The following is a 23,374-nucleotide window of genomic DNA, read 5'->3' on the forward strand; positions in this document are numbered from 1 at the left end:
CCCGGACGCCTCCCCCCGCCCCCCCCCCCGCCGGTTTTTGGATCTCAGTGAAGAAAAATCATCGGTTTTATTTCCTGTCGCTACAGAACCGGGACAGCCCGAGATACAAAACCGAGGGCATTGCTCCACGTACAAAAGGGGCCCGCGGGGATCGGGGCGGGGGGGGGGGGGGGGTCGGGGGGGTCAGGGTAGTGGAGGTGGGGGGGGCTCCGGACCAGCACCGGCACTGCCCCCCCCCGTCCCCCAAATCCCTTCCCGGGGATTTCTATGGAAATAAAAAAAATACAAAAGGGGCCCGGCCCGGTGGGGGGGTGTGGGGAGGGGGGGGGTGTCAGTCCTCGAGGACAATGGGCTCTGAGGTGCTAGCGGGGTGGGGGGGGGCAGAAGGTGCCAGGGCCCCCCCGGATCTCAGGGGCAGCCCCGGCTTCACCTTGAGGGGCAGGTTGGGGCGACGGGCGGCACGGCGGAGCTCCAGGTGCGTCAGGGCCTTCCGCAGCGCCCTGGGGGGGGGGGAGGAGGGACGGACACAGGGGTCAGTGGCTGGGGGGGGGGTACCCCACAGCCCTCCCCTCCCTCCCAGTCCCATGGCCCCACAGATTTCCCCCCCCCCCCCTCCAACCCCATTATAACCACCACCTTCTACCCCACAGACCCCCCGTGCCCTGGTTCCATACACCCCCAAAAGCTCTGTACTACCCCCCATAAACTCCTCCCCAGCTCTGTACACCCCCCCCCCCTCAAAGCCCCATACCACCCTCCTCCTGGCTCCTTACCCACCCCCTAAAGTCCCATACCCCCCCCCCACCCTGGCTCCTTATCCTCCCCCAAGCCCCATACCCTCCCTCCCTGGCTCCATAACCCCCCCTCAAAGCTGCATACCTCCCCCCCAAAGCTCCCCCCACCAAGCCCCATACACCCCCCCTTTGGCCCCATATCCCCTCCCCAAAGCCCCATACCCTCCCCCCGACTCCATAACCCCCCCTCAAAGCCCCATATCTCCCCCTCCCCCCAGCTCCATACCCCCTCCCCAAAGCCCCGTACGCCCCCATCCCCGGCCCCCTCCTCCCTCCTCAAAGCCCCATACCCCCCCCCAGAGCCACATACACCTCCCCCTGCCTCTGTACCCCCTCTTCCAATCCCCATAACCCCCCCTCAAAGCCACATATCTCCCCACCCAGCTCCATACCCCCTCCCCAACCCCCCCCCCCCCCGGACCTGGTGTCCTTGGTGGCCACGAAGACGACGGGGTTGGGGGCGTCCGCGGGGTTCAGCTTCTGCCGTTTGCTGGCGGGGGGGGGGGCCCGGTGCGCAGCCCCGCCGCCAGGGGGCGCCCGTTGGCCGAGAAAGGGAGGCCCGACGCCCCCATCTGAGCGGCAGCGTCAGGCCCCGCCCCCTCACCAATCACACGCCGCTTTCCCCACCCCCGCCCCGCCCCATCAGTCACCACCTCCTCCCCCAGAGCCCGCCCACCCGCCGCCCCAGCGCGGCTCGCTTCCCCTGTCAATCAGCCCAGTCTCCCGCCCCCCAGGCCCTTTCCCCACCAGTCAGGGCCAGGGCCCTTCCACCCCCTGTCAATCGACCCCCCCAGGCTCCACCCCACAGCTAGTCCAACCTCTTTCCCCAGGCCCCACCCCCTGCCAATCACCCCCAAACTCCACCCCTACCCCCAGGCTCCACCCCACAGCCAGTCCCACCTCTTTCCCCAGGCTCCACCCGCAGCCCCACTCCCACAGGTCCCTCTCCCCGTCAATCCCAGAGAAACCCCGCCCCCTGGCACCCCCATACCAGGGGGTAGTGGCCCTCGCCGCCCCCTCGTAGCCCCCCAGAGCCCCGTACCCGTACCCGGGGGGGGCGGTGGCCTTCACCGGCCCCCTCGTAGCCCCTCTTGCCCACCAGCCCCGCCAGCCCCCGGCTCTGGCTTAGCTGGTTCCGGTTGATGGGGGTCTTGGTGCCTCGCGGCGTCTTCGGCTTCAGGGGGGCCTGTGCCGCTGGGGGGGGTGGGGGGGGGGGGTGGTGTTAGGGGCTGCTCCATGGCTTCCCCCAAGACCCCCCCTCTTGGGTCCCAGGAAGAACCCCAGAATCCAATTCCCACAGCCCTTGAGCCCCCCCCAACCACCCCCTCACCTAATTCCTTGACGATGGCGGCAAGGGGCAGCCGGGCCAGCGGGTGGATCTTGAGGGGGGCCTTGGCAGCCTTGGGCAAACGGATGGAACCTACGGAATGGCAGGGGGAGGGGGCACGTAAGGGGTGGAGGAGCGGCTGGGGGGGCCGGGGAGGCCAGCCAGCCATAGAATAGCCGCCCCACCCCCACCCCCATCACCTACACTCAGCCTTGATGGCGTTGGCGTTGATGGGGGCGTAGGGGCGGCGGGCGGCGCGGCGCGGCTGCAGGACGTCGCGGCAGAGGCGACGCGCCAGGCGGGTGAGGCGGGTGGTCTGCAGCAGGAAAGTCTGGCGGTTTTTGGCCAATAATTTGGCCCGGCTGGCGCTGGTGGTGTAGGGAGAGAGGCTCTGTGCTTCGGGGCGCGAGAGGTGACCCCGAGAGTGCGGTTCCTGCGAGGAGGAGGAGGAAGAGGAAGGTTATGGGGGGGTGATCAGCAAGGGTGGGGGTGTCTCCTGTACCCCATCCCATGGCTCACCGAGGCGCTGCGGGCTGCCCCCTCCAGCTGGGTGGGGGTCTTCAGCCCCCCATACTTCTTCCAGTAGATCCAACAGGAAGCGCAGAGGCGGCATTGCATGTTGGGGGGACCCCAGGCATACCACTGGGCAGACTGGGTGGCTGGGGGGGGGTGTGGTGTGGTGTGTGTGGAGACCCCCCCCCAACCCCAGGGCAGGCACAGAGACCCTGTGGCTCCGCTGCCCACCCTGGGGAACTGTCCTTGAACAGCCCCATCCTGCCCCCCCAGCCCTAGAACTGCCCTTGAACACCCCATCCTGCCCCCCTCAGACCCAGAACTGCCCTTGAAAACCCCCATCCTGCCCCCCCCAGCCCCTAGAGCTGCCCTGCTGCCCCCCCCCCCCCCCCCCCGGCCCCTATACTTCCCTCCTCCTGGCCCACTCCCCCACCTATAACCCCCTGCTCCCAGCCCCATAGCCCCCCACTGCCTCCACCCTGTCATCCCCCCCTCCACTACTGCACACATGCCCCCCTTCCTGCCCACACCCCATGGTGCTCCCCCACCCCAGGACACCCCCCACCCCAACCCCAGAGTCGTCCCCCCCCACTTTCCCCCAGCCCAGGACCCCCCCCACCCCACTGACTGTGGCAGCTCTCGCAGGTCAGCCCCTTCTGGAAACCGGCCCCATTCATGCCAGGTTTGGAGCCCACTGAGATGATCTGGTTGGGGTTTGGCTTCGTGCTGTAGAGAAAGGGGGGGGGTCAGGGGAGGTGCCATCTTTGCCCCACCAGGCCTAGGAGGGGCACAGCCCCCCCTCACCCAGGACCACTCCCTCCCCAACTCACTAAGTGGGGATGTAGACTTGCTTCAGCTTGCTGTCCGCCTCCGCTGCCTTCAGCCTCTTCTGCAAGCAAAGGTGAGTAAGATGGAGGCAGGGGTCACACTGGGGGGGGAGCACAACAGGCCCCCACAACCCACAGCAGCCCACCCCGCACCTCACCTGCTGGATGTAGCGATCAGTGGTCTTCCACATGTAGTAGAACTGCACGATGCTGGCCAGGGACTTCCAGGGCAGCTGCGGGGAGAGGAGGGGAGTGAGTCCTCGCACAGGGGGTTGTCCTTCACCCTGTGCCCCCCCCATCCCGTCCCCCCCCCCCCAACTCACAAAGTCCTGCCGGATGTCGTTGAAGTCCTTCCCGTACTTCTCCAGCGCCTCCTCGAAGAGCATGGCCTCAGAAGCCGACCACTCCTCCATCTCGTCGCGGCACAGCACCGGCCCCCCCTGCGGCACCAGCGTCGACATGGCCTTGGCCAAGTCGTAGCCGTTACGCTGCAGCGTGTCCATGGCGTGAAACTGGGAGCAGGGAAGCGCACAACAGTGAGGGGGGATCAGGAGAAGCCCCCCCATCACAGAGTCAGGGTCCCCCCAGCCCCTCAAATCTCACCAGCGTTATGTCCCGGGAGGCGGCAGCAGCACTCATGTGCAGGCTGGGCTGTCGGATGGAGCTGCTGCAGTCCAGGGCGCGTGCAAACGTCCCGACGGCTCTGGAAGTAAAGGGGGGGGGGGGGGTGCGGACACAGGGGCAGAGGGTGTCAGTGGGGGGCCCCCCACAGCCCCCCTGCCCCACCCCCCAGGTCCCAGCTCACCGTGCCACCACCAGAAACTGGTCGATCTGCCGGTCGGTCAGGGGGTTATCGGGGTCCCACACCTTCATCTCCATCTTCTGCTGGTTTCGGTTGTCTGATTCGCCTGAGGGTGTGCGTGGCAGGGGGGAGGGGGGGGTTCAGGCTGAATTCCCCCACCCTGTGCCACAGTGCCCACCCCTCACCAGGTACCACAGAGCCCCCCCCTACCTTCGGCCAGCCGGTCTGGGATTTCCGCCTGGTACTTGCAGCCAACTCGGATCTCGCCCTGGTCAGCCAGGAGGGTTTTCTGGACGGGGTCGAACACCAGCGAGTAGAAGAAGCAGTCCTGGGAGGCAGGGAGGGGAAGGTGGGGGGGGGCTCAGCTGGGCAAGGGGGGCGTGCCCCCAAATCAGCCCCCACTTCCCTTGGTGGGGCATGGGGCTCACCTCCTTCTCCAGGTACTGGCCCAGGATGTCGGTCTCGTTGAGCAGTGTCACGCTGCACTTCCCCCTGCAGGGTATGGGGCAGGGGTGTCACGGTGAGGCCCACACCCCCCCAGGAGCCCCCCCCACCACTGCCGGCAATGGCACGCACCGTATGTGGGTGGCCGGCAGCGATTCAAACTGCCGGGAGAGGAAGAGCTCGCGGTGCTTCAGCTGGTGACGCTGCTGCTCCGTCATGGTGGGCTGCTTGGACTCCTCCTCGAACTCGCCTGGGCGCAGGCACAGGGGGGGATGTCAGAGGGGGCCCCCCGCTCCGTGCCACCATCGAGCAGGGAGGCACATTGTTCTCCCGGCACCCCCCCCTCTGGATTTTGGCAGCAGCCCAGGCCGAGGGGGGGAGCAGGGGGGAGCAGCCCAGCCCTGTTCACACATGCGGGAAGCCTGGTGGGGGTGGGGCAGCCCCAGGAGCCCCCCCCAGCCCCCCCATCAGGTTCAGAACCTCCCTGCATTGCTGGCTGGGGGGGTGGGGGTGGTGCGGTGAGGCCAGACTGTGCTCTGCCCACCCCCCCCCAACCCTCCCATTCCACCACCCACCCACCAGGGTGCATCTGTGACCCCAAATGAGCAAGAAACCCCCCCCCCCCCCAATCCCCCCAGGGATGGTGGCTTGGGACAGGCCAGCTCCCCCCACCCCGAGTTGGGGGGCAGCATCGCAGACGCACCCCCTCCCCCAGCACCCTCAGGGAACCGAACACCCTGAGGCCGGAGCAGCGGCAAGCTGGGATCTGCCCCCCACCACACCCCAGCCGTGGGCTGTGTGTGTGGGGGGGGTGGGAGTGCAGCCACAGTCCCCCCACACCCCTCCACCACCACCCCCCCCCGGGGCGCAGCAGCCTGCACTCACGCGCATTGCTGTCAGCCAAACTGTTGAGACTGCTGGAGATGTCCCGCCGACGGAAGAGGCAGACCACCTTGGCCTCCACGTTGCCGTTGGCGGTCTTGGGGGGGAACAGGAAGGTGAGGAGGGGGCAGAGAAAGTCCCCTGGGAATAGAGGGGTGGGGGGGGCCCCTCTGTCCCCAGGACACTGCACTGCCCTCCCTGCCCCAACCGAGGAGGCAGCCCCTCACCTTGTTGAGCTCCTCAATGCGGCGGACGAGGTAGGGGTTGCTGGAGGAGTTCTCAAAATATACATAATCTGCAGAAAAAAAGGGGGGGCAGTGAGGGAAGGCTCCCCCACCGCAGCCCCCCTCTCTTCCTCTAGCAAGTAAGGGGCCTCTTTTCTCCTCTCAAAAATGTGGGGAGGGGGGGCTTCTCCTCCCAAACACAGGAACACCTTCTTCTTCCTCATGGGCACAAGGGGCTCCTCCTTACCCCATGGGGCTCCCCCCCCCCAAAACAGGACCCCCCCCCACCCTGCCCTTCAGGGAGCCCCCACTCCTCACAGACACAGCCCCCCCATCCCCTTACGGACAGTGGGACCTCCTTTCTCCCTTGCCAAAACGCAGCCCCCCCCCCCCCCCCCCCGAAGCTCTGGCTCCCAGACCCCCTTACAGACCCGGAGTCCCCCACCAACATAGGCCCTCCCCTCCCCCTCACAAACGGCGCGGGGGAGAGACGGGACACCCCCCCCCCCCCCAGAAGCCGGGGCTCCCTCTCATGGGCTTCACTTTCCCCCCTCGTGGGTCCTCCTTGTCACAGACACGGCGTTGTGTGTGTGTCCCCCCAATGGCCCCCCTCTTCTTCCTCACAGACTGGGGGGGCGAGGGTCGAGTGTCACCCACCTCTGGGACCCCCGTTCCCCTCACAGTGCCCCCCCCCCCAGTCCTCACAGACCGCCTCCCTCCTCCTCACGGGAACCCCCCCAGCCCTGCCTCCTCCTCACGGCCCCCCCCCCCCTTCATGGAACCCCCTAATCCCCTCACGGGACCCCCCGCTCGTCCCCTCACAGGAGCGGGGCCCCCCTCTCGACCCCGGCCCCGCTTTCCCCCCACACACCCCCCGGCCCCCGCTCACCGCCGACGCGGTACATGTTGGCCGCCATGGCCGCTCGCTCGGCCGCGCTACCCCCGGGCCCGGCCCCGGCCGCGCTTCATCGCCTCCCGCTCCCGCCGCCTCCGCACCGGCACGACCCGTTCGGGCGCCTCCGGAACGGCTCGGGCGGCTTCGGAACAAGCTCGGCGCGGCCTCGGGCACTTCCGGAGAGGCCTCGGAACCTTTCGGAAGAGGCTCGGAAAGGGTTCGGGCACCTCCGGAGAAGCCTCGGGACGACTCGGCGCGGGCTCGGGCCCCTCCGGAAGAGCTTCGGGACGACTCGGCTCGGCCTCGGGCCCCTCCGGAAGAGCTTCGGGACGACTCGGCCTGGCCTCGGGCTCCTCCGGAAGGGGCTCGGCAAGTTCCGCCAGAGCCGAAGCGCTTCCGGAAAGGGGTCGGGGACGGGTAAGGGGGGAGTGGTGGGAAGAACCTCGGGCCGGCTCGGCAATCTCCGGCGCTTCCGGGAAGTGGGCGGCCGTTTCCGCGGCGGTAGGAACCAGGCGGAGCCAGGCCCCTGACCCCAGGCTTTATTGGTGCCTCTCACAGTGCAGCGTGAAAATAGGGGGGGTCTGAGCCCCACCTTGGTCCCCAGGAGGGCGAGGAAGGGAAGGAGGAAGAGGAAGCAGCAGAGGAAGAGGAAGGGGGGGGGGGGCTCAGCGCGGATCGGGGTCCCCCCCAGGCTCTGGGGCGCTGGGTGAGCGGCTGCAGGGGGGCGGTGGCCCCCCCAACACCCGCCATTGGAAGACGCTGGTGTCCTTGCCCCCCAGGGAGATGAGGTGCCCGTCGTCGTGGGTGAAGCGGACGTTGGTGACATGGCTGCCGTGGCCCCCGTACACGTGGCTCGGCGCCTGCGGGGACCACGAGCGTGAGCGTGCACACGTCTCTGGCCCGGACCCCTTGCACAAGCATGTCCCCGCTCCTGGGGGCTCCTTACACACATATGCCCTCCCCTTGCACGCGTGCACCCCTTGCAAACACCCACCCTCCCACGGTTTCTCCCCTATACACCCCACTTTGGCCCTACCAGCCCACCCCACCCGGGGGGTCTGGCTCCCCCCCCCCCCCCCCCAGCCCACCTTGGGGCGAGCGCAGGGGTACTGGAAGAGATGAACTTTGCAGAAGTCGTCTGCCACGGCCACCACACGTTCATGGTGGGACCGGCACAGGGAGTTGATGTCGGTGCCGTCCGAGCCGTCGGGCCAGACGCCTGCAAGGGACATTGGTGTGGGGAGGAGGGAGGGGGGGGTCAGGGGTACCTCCGGGACCCCCATGACTCCCCCCCGGCCCCTCCACACTCACCAAAGACATGGAAGCCCAGCACGCAGGTGTAGGACGCCCATTCCCGGTCCCGGCTTTCGAAACGGTTGCGGAGCAGTTTGCAGCCCCCAGCGACGTCCCCTGGTTGGGGAGGTGGGGGGGGGACAGAGGCAGTGAGACCAGCCCCTGGGGGGTCCCAGCAGGGTAAGGGGGTGCCCACCAGCCCCCCCAGTCCATCTCCCCCAGCTCACAGTAGAGGATCTCGTAGTCCCCTGAGTTAGACATGACGAAGCGGCCGTCCTTGGACCAGTCCAGGTGGGTGATGAAGCTGGAGTGGCCCTGAGGGGGGGGCAGGAGGGGATGTTGGGGACACCAGGGGCAGTGGGGACCCCCAGAGGCCCCCCCCCACCCCGACTCTCACCGTGCAGCGCCCAAAGCGGGTGTACTTGCGTCCGCCCTCGGTGACGCTGTAGATGTAGATGAAGTTGTCATGGGAGCCGATGGCCAGGAAGGAGCCGTCTGTGGGGATAGGGAGGAGGTTGGAGACAGGGACCCCCCCAACCCCCCCGCCATGGGGATGGGGACGGGGGCTCACCCGGGGAGAACCGCACCACCGAGAGCTGCTCGTTGCCATCCGAGCCACTGGCCAGCGGCTGTTGCGTTGCCGTGTCCAGCACTAGCCACCTGTGGGGACAGCAGGGACAAGGGGGGGGAGGACGGGACACACACGGGGGGGAGACACACGGGGGGGACAAGGGCACAGCGGGTACCAGGGGGAACAGGGGGACACAGGCGACCGCAGGGATGGGGGGGAGAGCAAGGACCAGGGAGGACGAGGATGGACAGGGGGACATGGGGACCACGGGGGTCGGGCAGGCGGAGGGCACCGGTCCCCCTGTGTCCCCGTCTATGTCCTCCCATGTCTCTGTCACCCTGCGTGGCACCATGGCCCCCAGCCACTGTACTCCCGCCATCCCCCCATGTCCCCCTGCACCGTCCCCCATCACTCACCGCCCCGTGAGCAGCCCCACGGCCACCACCTGCCCCCCAGGATGGAAGTCAGCACAGAGCCCCGTGTCCTGCGGGGGAAAGGGGGTGTCAGGCCACGCGGGCACCAGCCCCCTCAGCCCCCCACATATCCCCCCATACCAGTCTCCCACCCCCCTGGTCCCCCCAGCCCCCTTGTACCCCTATACCAGGCTTCTGCCTCCTGGTCCCCATGTCTCCCCCAGCCCCCCTGTACCCCCATACCAGTCTCCCACCCCCCTGGTCCCCCCAGCCCCCTTGTACCCCTATACCAGGCCTCTGCCTCCTGGTCCCCATGTCTCCCCCAGCCCTCCCGTACCCCCATACCAGGCTCATGCCCCCCGCCCCACCAGGCCCCCCCACCTCCAGTGCCAGGCTCCAGGCCAGCGCGTGCTCCTGCCCATCCCACAGGCAGAGCTGCCGGTCGTGGCCGCAAGTGAGGAAAAGGCAGCAGCTGGGGTGGGTGGCCAAGCCCCACACCTCGTCCGTGTGCCCCTGGGAGGGGGGTGACAGGGAGGGGGGATCATCACCTCATCCCCATGATGGGGAGACCCCTCCCGCCCCCCTTCGGCCTCACCTGCACGATGGGGGTGAAGCCAGCAGCCAGCGTCCCCCGCAATAGGGCGTTGCGAGTCGTCCCCACCAGCAGCTCGTCCCCGGGTCCCTCTGCGATGGTCCGCACTGCCCCGAAGCGCTCGGGGAGCTGAGAGGCAGGGGGGTGTCGGGGGGGACACCCCAAACCCCCCTCCACCCCCCCCATCACGGTCACCCCTGCCCTGAAGCACTCAGGGAGCTGGGGGACCAGGGCAGGTTCTGGGGGCCAGAGTGGGTTTTGGGGAGCTGGGGCAGGTTTTGGGGAACTAGGGAGGGTTTTTTGGGGGGGGGGGGGCCGGGTCCCCCACCTCAGCCTCCTGCAGCAGGACGAGCGCGGGGCTCCAGCAAACCACCCGCCGGTCTTTGCCGCCGCCGCTCAGCACCGTCCCGTCTCGCCGGCGGCACAGGGCGAAGATGCTGCCCTCGTGCGCCCGGGTTTGCTGCCCAATCTGGTACGTCTCTGCGGAACCGGGGTCAGCCCCCATAGCTGCCCCACAGTCCCTTGTCCCCCATCCCACCATCCCCGTCCCCCACCTTTGCCACCCTTCCCCGGCGTGCGGCCATCTCCGGCGGCACGGGTCCAGGTCAGGATGTTGCCCTCGGAATCGCCCGTCAGCACGTCCCCAGCAGCATCAAAGATGAAGCACTGGATGAACTTGGGCTTCTTGTACTTCTGCAGGGTTGGGGGAAAGACAGCAGCATCAGCACAAACCTGCCCCCTCACCAGCTCCCCCCAGCCCCCTGGGGCACCCCCCTCACCCCAAAGATGCCCTGCTTCTTGGTGAGCGTGGCCCCGCTCCAGGTCCAGAAGTAGACGTGGGACTTGCCGCTGGTGATGATGCTGCTGCTGTCCTGGGGGTTGAACTCCACTGTCAGCACTGACTCGTTCGTGCTCTGTGAGGCAGGGGGGGACAAACTGTCAGCCTGGATGCCTGGGACCCCACACCCCAGATGCCGGGGTTCCCCCCGCTCCATCCGGACACCTGGGTCCCCTCACCTTCACCTCCGCCTGCTTGGTGCCGCGGGCGCAGTCCCACACCGACATCATGTGCTCGTTGGAGTCGTCCACCACACAGAGGTAAGCACCTTGGTCCTGGGGGGACAGGGGTGAGGGGACGGCTGCGGGATGGGGGACACACACAGAGGGACGGGGGGACAGGGACTCACGGCGGTGGAGAAGGCGAGGGAGCCCACGCCCCGCTCGAAGCTGCCGAGGCCGATCTGCTGCAACGTGAGCAGCGTGGCCGAGTCCCAGATGTGCACGATGGGCTGCAGCGGCTGCGGGGACAGTGCAGGTCGGGGGTCCCGGGGGGTCCCATCCCACGGTGGGGGGGACATATATCCCCATCCCATCCTGTCCCTGTCGCCATCCTGTCCCTGCCGCCGTCCTGTCTTCCTCCCATCCTATTCCCATCCTGTCCCCATCTCTGTCTCTGTTCCATCCCCATCCTCATCCCATCCCCATCTCTGTCCCATCCCCATCCTCATCCCATCCCCATCCTCATCCCATCCCCGTCTCCATCCCATCCCCATCCTCTTCCTATCACCATGTCTGTCCCATCCCCATCCTCGTTCCATCCCCGTCTCAGTCCCAACCTCATCCTTGTCCCATCCCTGTCCCCGTCCTGTTCCCATCCCCATTCCGATCCCATTCCCGAACCCATTCCCATCCCATCCCACTCCATTACCTTTCCGTCCTTGTCGACGCCGGCCGCCTGCCCTGTGGCGACACGGAGGCGGTCGGGGTGCACGGCCAGGCTGCGGGGGGAAGCAGGGGGTAAGGGGGGGGTTGTGGAATGGAGACAGGGGACATCCCCCCCCCACCCAGGGCTCACCAGCGCACGCAGTCGCTGTGGCGCAGGTAGTGGCGCTGGCGGCGGTGCGGGACGTGCAGGAGGATGACGACGCAAGCGATGAAGTACACCAGCTCGCCCGAGGCCAGCACGTGCAGGTTGGAGCGGCTGTCCCGGCCCCGATACCCGTAGCTGGGCTCCGTTAAGGGATGCAACTGGTGTGGTGGCTGGGGACCCCCCCCCGCCCCCAAAGGGGGACCCCCAGGTGGGGACCCCAGAGAAGGATGGGGACCCCCAGAGGTGGATGGAGATGGGGTCAGGGATGGGACCCCCAAAGATGGATGGAGACCCCCAGAGGTGGATGGGGATGGGGACCACCAGATGGGGACCCCAGAGAGGAATGGGGACCCCCAGAGAGGGACAGGCACACCCGAATAGTGACAGGGATGGGGATGGGGACCCCCAGGTTGGGGGGGGCATGTGGATGGGACACGCCATGGGGGGTAGGCCCCCCCCCCCCGCGGTGCAGGATACACCCAGTCGAGCTGGAGGCGCTCGGGGGGCAGCTCAGCCCGCAGCCCCCCGTAGGGGCCCAGCCCCGAGGGCACGTACATGGTGATGGGGCGGCCCCGCAGGAACATCTTCACCGACACCCCCTCTGTGGGGCGGGGACGCCGGGGGTCACCCCACGGCCCACGGCCCCCGCCCCATGGACGGATGGACGGACCGATGCCCCCGAGCCTCACCCAGGTTGTAGTTCCCGCGGCGTGACCCTGGGGAGGGAAACGGTGTTACGCCCCAAAAATGAGCCCCCTGCACCCCAGTAATGACCCCCCCCCACCCTGCATCCCAAAAATGACACACACACACACCCCCCGGCCCCCCAGCACCCACCTGGGCTCAGGGTGGGCTCCTTCGGGCGGCTGCCAGGGAGAGGTGGCGTCAACGGGGGAGTGTGGGGGTGCAGGGGGGATGAGGGGTCTTGGAGGGGGGGTGAGGGGGTGCAGCGGGACAGAGGGGGGTTGTGGGGGTGCAGGGGAAGTTTGTGGGTGCAAGGGGATGTGGGGGTGCAGGGGGGAATGAGGGGGTGCAGGGGATCTGTGGGAGCGCAGAGGCGATGGGGGGTGCAGGCGGGGTTGGGGTGCAGGGAGGATGAAGGGGGTGCGGGGGGGGGCTGTGGGGGTGCACGGTGGGTTTGGGGGTGCGGGGGGGGCCCCCACCTCTCGGGGCTCCCCGCCTGCAGCAGGAGGTTGGCGGACGAAGCCGCTTTCCTGCTCAGGCGCTGCCGGGGGCTGGCGCTGCCGGAGGAGGAGCTGTGCCTGCGCAGGCTGGGGGGGACGGGGGGGACACGGGGGGCGGGGGGGGGACAGGGGGGACGGGGGGACACCGTCAGTGAAGGGTTAACACCCCCCCCCGCCTCTCATATCCCCCCAAATCCCACTCTAACCCCGACACCATCCTCCCCGCAGACCCAGGCAGTTGGCCCCCAGCCCCTCTCCCCCATAGCCCCCCACTTTCCCAGCGGACCCAGGCATGCAGGCCCCGGCCCCCAGCCCTCTCCCCACAGACACCCCCCCCCACTGCCAGCAGACCCAGGCATCCAGCCCCCCCGCCCCCTCCCCACAGCCCCCCTGCTCCCCCAGCAGTCCCAGACATCGGGGACCCCCATCCTCACAGCTCTTTGCGGGCACCCCGTGGGGCCGGGCTGGGGGCTGCCGGGGGGGAATCGGGAGCTGGGGGCTCCGGGGAGGCTGGGGTGGGTGCCGGGGGGCACGGGGGGGACCCCGGAGGGGGTGGTTCCTGGGGGGTCCCCTGGTCCCCGCTGGCTCCCGGCGCCTCCAGGCTTGGGGCCGTCTCCTCCGTCTGCGTCCCCACGCTGATGGTTTGAGGGGGGCCGGGGGGGGCAAGGGGGGGCCCATTGGGGTCCAGCTGCAGGCAGGGCTCTGGGATGGCACCGTTGGCTGGGGAGGTGGGGAGAGGGGTCAGCGCCTGAGACCCACCACCACCACCCCGCAGCCCCAAGTGTCTTGGGGGCGGGGGGGGGACACCCAGGCTTCCAGACCAGGGACCCCATGGCGGGGGCCGGGGGTGGGTGGGTGGGAACCCCGGCGTCGAGGCCTCACCGTGGGGCAGGTGCCGCAGCAGCCGGGGCAGGTGCTGGTCGTAGAGGCCGAGGCGTCGCAGGGCGTCCGCCAGCGCCGCTTTCACCAGCGCCAGCTCCTCTTCCAGCCGTCGCAGCCGCAGCTCCAGGGGGGCCGGGGGGCTTGGGGGGCCCGGGTCACCTGCGGGAGGGGAGAAGGTGACACGGCGCTGCTTGGGGATGCAGGTGTCTGGGGATCCCTGTATCACACCCCCCCCCCCCAGCACCCAGGGACCCAGGTGTCCAGGGACCCGTGTCACCCACCCGCCGTCCCCCCCCCTGTACCCCGGGGTCCAGGGACCCCTGTGTCAGCCCCCCCAGCACCCAGGGACCCAGGCATCTGGGGTCCCATGTCACGCCCCCCACTACCACCACTCAGAGACCCAGTTTCCCCGCTCCACCCTCACGCACCCCACCACCCCAGGGACCCCCCCCCCCCGCTTCTGCAGGGACCCAGCCATCTGGATGGCCCCCCCCAAGCCTCTCCCCCCACTCCAGGACCTGGCATAGACCCAGGCATCTGGGGTCCTCTGTCACCCCCCCCCAACACCCCGAGGTCAGTGTCACCCCCCCAGCATCCAGAGGCCGGGTTTCCCCACTCCACCCCCACGCACCCCACTGCCCCAGGGACCCCCCCAATGCCACAGGGACCCTGCCATCCAGATGCCCACCCCCCCCAGCCTCTCCTCTCCCCGGGACCTGGCATGGAGCAGGCGTCCGGGGACCTATGTCACCCCCCCCACCCCAGCACCCTGGGGTCTGGGGACCCCTGTGTCACCCCCCCCAGCACCCAAACACCCAGTTTCCCCATTCCACCCCCACGCACCCCACCACCCCGGGGACCCCCTCACTGCCCCAGGGACCCCTCCTGCTGCCAAAGGCACCCAGCTATCCGGGTGCCCCCCCCAGCCTCTCCCCCCACCCCAGGACCCGGCACAGACCCAGGCGTCCAGCTGCCCCCCCGCCCCCAACCCCCCCAGCCCCCATTTCTGGGGGGTGTGGGGCCACCCTGGGTCTTGGGGGGGGGGAGCAGCAAGGGCTCCCTGGGGTGGGTGGTGGGGTGGAGCAGGGGGTCCCCCCCAGACACCCCCCCTCCATTAAGCCCTGGCTGCCCGTGGAGGGGGGGGTGTCAGGCTCACCGTGGAGGCCGCCATCCGTCTCGGGCTCCATGGCGGGCGAGGGCGAGCGGGGGCCCACGCGAGGCCTCGACCGCGGCCTCTGGCTTTCGCCGCCCCAGGAAGCGCCGCGGCGTCGCCGAGTCATTTCCCCTTCGCCGCCCCGGCCTGATCCTGCGCCCGCCGCTGCCTCCGTGGAGAAAAAAGGGAGGGGGGGGGGAAATGGGGAGCAGGCCTCTGGGGGCACCCGTGCACCCCACTGCCCACCCACCCACCCAGGGGCCTGGGTATCCCGGGGGGCCCTGCTGTCTGGGTGACCCCCCCCCAAACCCACTGACACACCCCCCCCCCCCCCAAGGGACCCACTGCCTTGTAGCTGCGTCACACTGGTTGTACCCCCGCCCCCCACCACGCTGGGGCACCCCAGGATTTGGGGTGAGGGGCTATGGGTGTCCTGTCAGACACAGTCACGACCCACCACCCTTTTCCGTCACGCCCCCCCCCCCATGTTGCTGTATCCCCGGGGGGGGGGGCAGTGATGGGACAAAGTTGGGAGCAGCCCATCGCCCCAATAATTTACCCTTCCATGGGGCTGGGGGGACCCCCATCACCCCCCCACCGCCCCACTTGGGGTGGGGGCCTCAGGCCCAGATGTCTGGATTTGCCACAGTGGGGTGGCGAAGGAGTTGGGGGGGGGGGGAGGCACCCCCATAACCGTGGGGCAGCCCCCACCCGCCCGGTTTCAGGATGAAGCGGGGCGCTGCATCCCGGCACCCTGAACCCACAACAAAGGGTGCCGGCGGCCCCGATTCATCCCGAAAGCGAAACGTCGCCTGCGTAGGGGACCCAGGCGTTCGGGTGCTGCACCCACACCTCCCTAACCCCCCACCCCCCCCAAAAAAACCCAACACAACCCTTGGGCTGGGATGGGGATCCAGGCATCCGGGCACGGCCAAGCCCATGGGCCAGCATAGGGATGCCGGTGTCCGGCTCTACAGACCCCACTGAGGGGACCCAGCTACCCCCCCAAAACCAGGGCACAGCCCCAGGCGTCTGGGTGCTGCACCCCCCCACCCAGGCCAGCTCAGGGACTTGGATCCAGGCTCGTTGCGCACCCCCTGGGATGGGATTGGGATGCCTGGGTGCTGTGCACCCCCCATGCCGGGATACTGGGGTGACCTTTCCATCCTCCCCCCCGTCCTTACTCCTGCCCCCCCCAGGGGCAGGTTGGCCCCGCTTTGCCCTCCCACAGGGGTGGGTGGGTGTTGGGGGGGGGGGCAGGTGTGAGCCAGGGCCGCATCCTGCATAGTCATAGCGCAAGCGGGTTCGGGGCTGCGCCTCCGGGAACAGCCTCCGCTCCGTGCGCACCGGCTCTCGCCTCGGCGAGGGGACGGGGACAGGGCAAGACCCCCCCCCGCTGCAGGTACGATGGGGGCTCGGGCACCTGGGTCCCCTCTGGGAGACAACGGGGGTCATGGGGTGGTCCAGGGACCCCTGGGTCCCTTGCGGGGACAACGGGGTCCATGGGATGGCCCAGGGACTGCTGGGTCCCTTGGGGGGACAACGGGGTCCATGGGATGGCCAAGGGACGGTTGGGCCCCTTGGGGGGGACAACGGGGTGGCCCAGGGACTGCTGGGTTCCTTGGGGGAACAATGGGGTGGCTCTGGGACCCCTGGGTCCCTTTGGGAGATGATGGGGTCCATGGGCCAGTCCCAGCCCGGGACGGCTGGGTCCCTTGGGGGGACAACGAGGTGGTCCTGGGACCCCTGGGTCCCTTTGGGAGACGATTGGGGTCATGGGGTGGCCCAGGGATGGTTGGGGAGACAACATGGGCCATGGGGTGGTCCCAGGACCACTGGGTCCCTTGTGGGGACAATGGGGTCCACGGGATGGCCCAGGGACTGCTGGGTCCCTTGGGGGGATAACGGGGTTGTCCCGGGACCCCTGAGTCCCTTTGGGAGATGATGGGGGTCATGGGGCGGCCCAGGGATGGCTGGGGAGACAACATGGGCCATGGGGTGGTCCCGGGACTGCTGGGTCCCTTGGGGGATAACGGGGTGGTCCTGGGACCCCTGGGACCCTTTGGGAGATGATGGGGTCATTGGGGTGGTCCCGGGACCACTGGGTCCCTTGCGGGGACAATGGGGTCCATGGGATGGCCCAGGGACCACTGGATCCTTTGGGGGACACACAATGGGGTGGTCCCAGGACCCCTGGGTCCCTTTGGGAGACGATGGGGGTCATGGGGTGGTCCGGGGACCGCTAGGTCCCTTGCAGGAACAACGGGGGTCATGGGGTGACAGAGGGACTGCTGCGGTCCCTTGGGGGGACACAACGGGGTCCATGGGGTGGCCCAGGGACCCTTGGGGGGGTCCTGGGGCCAGGAAAAAGGGGGGGAGTGGGGAAGGGGGGTCCCCCAGCCACCCCTCTCACCCATCTCCCCCCCACACCTCCACAGCACCATGGAGCCACAGCTAGGCCCGTACACCCCCCTGTACCCCCCCACCGGCCCCTTCCCCACGGTGGGGCAGCCCCACTGGGAGCCCCGGCCCCCCGAGGCCCCCCCGGGGCCCTGGGCCCCCCCCCGGGGTGAGGGACCCCCCAGCCGCCTGGACCCCTTCTCCCAGGCCTTCGCCGGCCGTCTGCCAGGCAAGGCCTGGGGGGCCGGGACCCCGGCAGCCGGGGAGGTCACCCCCACCTCAGGCTACCTGCCCCTGCCCTACGGTGGCCCCCCCCACGAGGAGCCGCCCCCCGCTTGCCTCTATCAGGACCTGAAGCCCCCCCCCTGCACCCCCCCTGCACCCTTCCAGGGCCCAGGTGAGCACAGGGCAGGGTGGGGGAGATGCCTGGACCCCCATGAGCCTTTTTTTTGGGGGGGGGGGGGGGGAACAGCCCTGACCCCCCCCCCGGCTCTGTTCCCTCGTCCCATCGCAGCCCCGCAGGGACTGGGGGGGGCCGAGGGCTTCGCTGGACTCCTGGGTCCCCCGGACTGGGCGTCCGATGGGGTGCGATGCTACCAGGTGAGTCTGGATACCCCTGGGGGGGGCAAGGGGGGGGGGGCCACACTGGATACCCCAGTGCCTGACCCCCCCCCCCCCCAATCCCCTCCCTGCAGGACCCCAACCGCTATTTCAGGGGTGCCGAGTTGCCTTTCTCTGGGGTCCCCCCATGGCCAGGGGGGGCCCTGGGGGAGGCGGGGGGGGGGCTGCGAGCTGAGCCCCCCCTGGGCAGAGAGCACGGCCCCCCCCGAGGTGAGAAAAGCCGGATGCCTGGGTCCCCGCCATAGCGGGGTGGGGGGGGGCACACGGCCCCCCCTGACCCCTCTCCCCTCTCTCCTGCAGGCCCCCCCGGCCCCCCCCAGCAGGGGCTGGGCCCCCCCATACCGAAGCCGCTTGGGGCTGGGGGGGGGCCCCCCGCGGTACCGGCCGCCCCCCATGTTGGACCCGGGGCGGGGGGGGCCGGGGCTGTTTGGGGGGCTGCTGGCGGGGGGCAGCCCCCCCAGGGCCGCCGACCCCCAGCACCTCCTGCCTCCGTGAGTTGGGGGGGGGGGGGGGGAGAAGGGGGGGGGGGGGAGAAGCCAGGGGGCGGGGGGCTGCCCCACCACCCCCCCTCTTTGTGCGCCCCCCCCCCAGGCAGATCAACGTGGGCCCCGGCTTCCAGGCAGCCGTGCCAGCGGCAGCGGGGGGGGGCTGCGGGCAGGACCCCCCCGGGGGGGCCACGCTGGCCTGGAGCCCCTGGCCCGGACTGGAGGGGGACCCTGAGACTCAGCAGCAAGGTGAGTGTGTGTGTCCCCCCCCCCGAACACCTTCCCGGTCGAGGGGGGGGGTTGGGGGACCTGCCTGTGGCCCCCCCCCCCCTCACCCAGCCTCACCCCCCCAGTGGAAACCTTGCTGGACCTGGCCTGCTCCAGCGCCCTTCCCGGGGGGGGCACCAACCGGGAGCTGGCCCTGCACTGCCTGGCCCGCACCGGCGGCAGCCTGACGGTGAGGGGGGGACACACCGGGTGGTTTGGTTTGGGGGTGCCCCCCCCCCCCCCACCCTGCGACCCACCGTGTCCCGTCTGTCCGTCCCCCCCCAGGGTGCCCTGGAGCTGCTGCTGCTGGGGACACCAGCCTGGCTGCGGGCAGACCCCTTAGCCGGGTACCACTACACCGGTGAGGGGGGGGGGCAAAGAGGGATTTTGGGGGGCACCCACGGTCGCCCCCAACCCAGATCCTGACACACCCCCCCCCCCCAGGCAGCGACACCTGGACCCCCCGGGAGCGGCGGCTCTTCGCCAAGGCCCTGGCACAGCACGGGAAGGACTTTACACGCATCCAGCGGGCGGTGAGGGCCCCCCCGCACCCCCCCCAGCTCCCGGGTCCCCCATCCTCTCCCCGTTCCCACGGGGTCACCCCAAAATCTGCCCCCCCCCCCCTCCCCGCCCCAAACCCAGGTGCCCTCCAAACGGACGACGCAGTGCGTCGAGTTTTACTACCTGCACAAGTCACGGCTGGGACGGGCGCAGAGGCAGGTACAGGGTAGGGGGGGTCGGGGACCCCCCCCCCCATAGTGCTGGGGGGGCACCGGTGACACCCCCCACCCCGGTTTTGGGGGGCACTGGGGACCCCTCTCCTCCCACCTCTCTCTGTCCCAGATGCCACCTGAAGCCCTCGGCTCCCGCTTCCCCTGCAAGCTCTGCGGCAAGTATGCGGGGAGGGAGGGGGGGCAGAAGGGGATTGGGGGGCCCTGGGGGGGGGCACAGAGGGTGCTGGGGGGTGGCACAGAGGGTGCTGCCCCCCCCAGCCCCCCACTTCGCCCCCATTTTCCCCCAGAATCTTCCCCAAGATCAAGAGCCGCAACGCCCACATGAAGATCCACCGGCAGCAGGAGGGCTGGGGGGGGTCCCAGTTCCTGCCCCCCCCGTGGCCCCCTGTCCCCCCTACCGGGGGGGGGGGCACACAGCAGACCCTGGTGTGAGGCACCCACTGCCCCCCCCGGAGCAGGGTGTCCCCCCCCAGACACGGACGAGGACGGTGCGGGAGAGTTTATTGCGGAGATGACACTCGGCCGGGGAGCCCCGTGGGAAAAGGGGGGGACCCCCACGGAAAGGGGGAGACCCTGTTGATAAATAAAGTCCGAGTATCCCTGGGGGACGTCCCCATATCCGATCCTTCCCTGGGGGGGGGGGGGTCCCTGCGGTGCAAGGGGGGCACAGGGGGGTCCCTCACACCTCGATGTGGGGGTCGGAACCCCGTCCCTCGCGCTGCAGCTGCTCCTCCTGCCGCAGCTTCGGCTTCTCCGTCCGCGTGTGCCACACCAGCACCTGGAGGTGGGGGGGCATCAGCAGGACCCCCCCAGTGTAGCACGGATTCCTCCCCCCCCCCCCCCCCCCCCGAGTCCCCTGCACCCCCCCAACCTGGTCTGTGCACCCCAATGACCCCCTTGTGAGGACTCTGCCCCCAGCAACCCCCCCAGCCTGGCCTCCCTCCCCTGGGGACCCTGTCCTGTCACCCATGCTCCCAAGGGACCCCAGGACACCCCAAGGGACCCCCCCTGGTCCCTGAGGGACCCCAGGACCCCCCCGGGCCCCCCTCTGTTCCCCACTGAGGTGCAGTTTTCTGCCTTGAGCTCCAGCTCAGTGGGGGAGGTAAGCCCCCCCAGCATTTTGCTGTACCCCATGGGACCCCACAACCCCCCCAAAGAACATCCCAAACCCCTGAAGGACCCCCCCAAACCCCTGAGGGACCTCAGAATCCCCCCAAGAGACCCCCCAAACCCCTGAGGGACCCTGGGACCCCCCAAGGGACACCCCCAAACCCCTGAGGGATCCCCACTCCTGACCTGGGTGTAGTTGTCAGTCTTGGGCTCCAGGTCTTTGGGGGAGATGAGCCCTCCAGCACTTTGCTGTGCCCCCGTAGGTTCCCAGAACCCCCCAAGGAACACCCCAAACCCCTGAGGTACCCCAAAACACCCCCAAGGGACCCCCCCAAACCCCTGAGGGATCCTGGGACCCCCCATTCCTGACCTGGGTGCAGTTGTCGGTGTTGGGCTCCAGCTCGGCAGGGGAGATGAGCCCCGCCCAGGACTCCACTGTACCCCTATGGGACCCCAGAACCCCCAAGGACCCCCCCCCATCCCTCACCTAGGTGCAGTTTTTGGTCTTAGACTCCAGCTTGGCAGGGGAGATGAGCCCCCCCAGGACCCCCAAAGGATCCCAACCGCCCCCCCACCGAGGGCCCCATCCCTTACCTGGGTGCAGTTGTCGGCCTTGGGCTCCAGCTCGGCGGGGGAGACAAGCCCCCCCAGCAGACTGCTCTCCAGGTAGCCCCTCTCGGCCTGGGGGTCGAAGCGGGCAGCGGGCCGCGCCAGCAACAGGGGCAGCCCCACGGCGAAGCCGGCCATATCCAACGGGAAGGGGCGTTCCGGTTTCCAGGCGGTATGGAAGCCCACCACTCGGCCCCCCACTACCAGCGGTCGTTCGAAACGTAGGCCCCCCACCAGTCCCACCGGCCAGACCGCCACGCCGCGGGTGCTGCGCATCTGGGGGAGAGCGGCCGTCAGGGCTGGGGGGGGCTCAAGGAGGAGGGGGGGGACCCCGCGGAGCAGCACAGCCCCCTGAAGAGGTGCAAGGCTTGGGATGTTGAGGGGCAGAAGGGGCTAGGGGAGGTTGGGGGGGGGGGGTAGGAGAGTGGGGGGGGAATGGGGGGGCTCTGGTGGGGGGGTAGGGGAGTTTGGGGGTGTTAAGGTTGCTGGGGAGGGTTGGGGAGACTGGAAGAATTTGGGGGGAGTTCAGGGAGGGGCTGGGGGGTAACAGCGTGCTCCATCACATCCAAGAGGCACAAGCTGGAGGTGTTAAAAAGGCAGAAAGGAGTTTGGGGGTTGGGAGAGGGACAGGGTGTTCTGGGGGGGATCAGAGGGTTCGGGGGGGGTCGGGGGGTTCCCTACCTCCTCGAAGAGGCGCAGGCTGTAGGTGTTGTCGTCGTCGGCGAAGTAGACCACGCCGCTCTCGCCGGGCGCCCGCGTCTCCCGCAGCCACTGCAGCGCCCGGTTGCGTTGTTCGACGCCGCGGGGGCGCAGCCAGGGGGGGTCCCCGGGGCGGCGACGACGTTCGGGGGGGGTCTCGACGTTCAGGTGGGTGAAGGGCACCCCGCTGGCGGCCAACAACCCCCCCACCAGAGCCGTGGGGGCCGCCGCGTCCTCCACCACCACCCAGTGCAGCGCCCGCACGTGCAGCAACGTCTGCGACAGCCGCACCAGCTCTGCCTTCTGCACTGGCCTGGGGGGGGACAAAATGGGGCTGGGGGGGGCTGCGGGGGGTCCGGGGGGGGGGGGGGCACATGAACCCAAGGGGGCTGGGGGGGGCGTGGATGGATCGAGCTGGGAGTAGCCCAGGCCAGGCTGTGTTGAGGAAAATGGGTCTGGGGGGGGGCAGATCAGGTTATATGGGGGGGGAATGGGCCTGGGGGGCCAGGCTGAACTGTACAGGGTGGGGTGGGGGAAAAATGGGTCTGTGGGGGCATATCAGGTTATATGGGGCCATAGGGGGGGAAAATGGGTCACGGGGGGGGGGCAGATCAGGTTATATAGGGCCATGGGAAGGGGGAATGGGCCTGGGGGGGTGGCCAGGCTGGGCTAGAGAACAAATGGGTCTGGGGGGGACGGACACCAGCCAGGCTGCATGGGGCTGGGGGGGAAGAGGGAGGGGGGGGCTGGGGGGGAAGAGGGAGGGGGAGCCTGGCCAAGCTGTAGAGGACCGTGGTGGGGGTCTCACCTGGCATAAGTGGGGGTCACCACGTAGATGGTGGGCAGGGCCCGGCCTCCCCCCTGCGCTCGGGGCTCCCCCCGGGCCCCCCCACCCCTCAGCTCCGCCAGCAGCCGGTCCCGGTCCCGGCTCCGCCGCCGCTCGGCCTGTAGCTGGTGCGAGCAGTCACAGGGCTGCCCTGGTTGGGAAGGGTGGGGGGGGCGGTCAGGGACCCCAGGGTAAACCCTGGGGGGGGGGTCAGGGACCCCTCAGCCGCCCCCCCCCCCCCCACTCACCGAGCTGCAGCAGGGCGCAGAGCAGCCCTACCAGAGACACCACGAAGTAGACGATGAAAACGTTCTTCAGTTTCACCCTCATGGCAGCGCTGGGGGGGTCCGGGGAGGGGGGGATCCGGGGGGGCTTTTTTTTTTGGAGGGGGGAGGCGGGGGGCTCAGGCGTTCTGCCCCGGAGCCCCCCCCAGCAGACTCAGCCCAGAGCCTTTCCCGCACCACTGCCCCCCCGGCCCCGGATCTCGCTCCCAGTCACCCCAGCACAGTCCCTGCAGCCCCCCAGTACATGCCCGTGCCCCCCCCGCCGCCTCCAACCCCCCCCCAGTCGCCTCAGCAAAGGAGTGGAGACGTGGCGCCGTTACCACGGCAACAGAGCCGGGACTCACCGCGACGGAACCGGAGCCGGACGGGAACCGAGCCGGGCCCTACCGGGACCGAACTTGGTACCGGGAAAGGAACCGGGACTGGTTCGGGGTCGCGAAGGCTCCGCCGGGCCGGGCCGGGCCGGGCCGGGCCGGGCCAGGCCAGGCCGGCACTTCCGGTCCGCCCCCCCTCGCGCTCCGACCACCACTTCCGGTCCCGGGTCCGTCCCGAAGGTTCCGGCCGCTGCCCGTGCCCCGGCCCGGGGGTTCCTCCCCCCCCCCCACTCCAAAACACCGTTGGTTTGTTGTTTTTTTTTTTTTCCTGGTTTTATTTATCTTTTATCAAAACCCGG

General features: G+C 69.5%; 4 protein-coding genes across 6 annotated transcripts; 1 reads left to right on the top strand and 3 right to left on the bottom strand.

The window, feature by feature from the left end:
- Positions 1–48: 48 nt before the first annotated feature.
- MTA2 (metastasis associated 1 family member 2) lies at positions 49–7,240 on the bottom strand. The gene is given in 19 exon segments (XM_049790926.1): positions 49–500; positions 1,216–1,301; positions 1,304–1,372; positions 1,873–1,988; positions 2,125–2,214; positions 2,326–2,554; positions 2,641–2,780; positions 3,263–3,360; positions 3,465–3,523; positions 3,620–3,694; positions 3,785–3,973; positions 4,065–4,164; positions 4,267–4,369; positions 4,474–4,591; positions 4,692–4,755; positions 4,840–4,957; positions 5,593–5,686; positions 5,817–5,884; positions 6,703–7,240. Coding segments are annotated over 19 exon segments (2,013 nt in total). The 5' UTR covers positions 6,731–7,240; the 3' UTR covers positions 49–331.
- On the bottom strand, positions 7,233–14,829 carry EML3 (EMAP like 3). Of its 3 annotated transcripts, XM_049835634.1 has the most exons (23): positions 14,670–14,829; positions 13,514–13,672; positions 13,066–13,351; positions 12,611–12,718; positions 12,285–12,313; positions 12,137–12,163; positions 11,925–12,048; positions 11,433–11,582; positions 11,286–11,355; positions 10,765–10,875; positions 10,595–10,690; positions 10,357–10,491; positions 10,132–10,270; positions 9,906–10,057; positions 9,581–9,706; positions 9,367–9,498; positions 8,989–9,056; positions 8,573–8,661; positions 8,399–8,496; positions 8,229–8,316; positions 8,020–8,118; positions 7,797–7,927; positions 7,233–7,568 (listed from the first exon to the last, which is right to left on the bottom strand). In XM_049835634.1, the coding sequence occupies exons 1-23, from the start codon at positions 14,791–14,793 to the stop codon at positions 7,374–7,376; spliced, it is 2,736 nt and encodes a 911-aa protein (XP_049691591.1). In that variant the 5' UTR covers positions 14,794–14,829; the 3' UTR covers positions 7,233–7,373. The 3 variants fall into 3 exon arrangements, with proteins under 3 accessions (XP_049691591.1, XP_049691592.1, XP_049691594.1); XM_049835635.1 differs by lacking the exon at positions 12,611–12,718; XM_049835637.1 differs by lacking the exons at positions 12,285–12,313; positions 13,066–13,351; positions 13,514–13,672; positions 14,670–14,829 and having other exon boundaries at positions 12,611–12,662.
- Positions 14,830–18,075: 3,246 nt separating this feature from the next.
- On the top strand, positions 18,076–19,648 carry LOC126033870 (transcriptional-regulating factor 1-like). Its single transcript, XM_049790910.1, has 8 exons — positions 18,076–18,178; positions 18,279–18,421; positions 18,526–18,629; positions 18,725–18,800; positions 18,884–18,972; positions 19,082–19,159; positions 19,283–19,332; positions 19,461–19,648. Exons 1-8 carry the CDS (start codon positions 18,081–18,083, stop codon positions 19,603–19,605), a joined length of 783 nt encoding a protein of 260 aa, XP_049646867.1. The 5' UTR covers positions 18,076–18,080; the 3' UTR covers positions 19,606–19,648.
- A 9-nt stretch (positions 19,649–19,657) lies between these two features.
- B3GAT3 (beta-1,3-glucuronyltransferase 3) lies at positions 19,658–23,224 on the bottom strand. The gene is made up of 6 exons (XM_049790896.1): positions 23,046–23,224; positions 22,666–22,789; positions 22,400–22,568; positions 21,574–21,904; positions 20,878–21,168; positions 19,658–19,951 (listed from the first exon to the last, which is right to left on the bottom strand). Exons 2-6 carry the CDS (start codon positions 22,745–22,747, stop codon positions 19,853–19,855), a joined length of 972 nt encoding a protein of 323 aa, XP_049646853.1. The 5' UTR covers positions 22,748–22,789; positions 23,046–23,224; the 3' UTR covers positions 19,658–19,852.
- Between the last annotated feature and the right edge of the window lie 150 nt (positions 23,225–23,374).

Source organism: Accipiter gentilis, chromosome 33, assembly GCF_929443795.1.
Source record: "Accipiter gentilis chromosome 33, bAccGen1.1, whole genome shotgun sequence".
NCBI lineage: Eukaryota > Metazoa > Chordata > Aves > Accipitriformes > Accipitridae > Astur > Astur gentilis.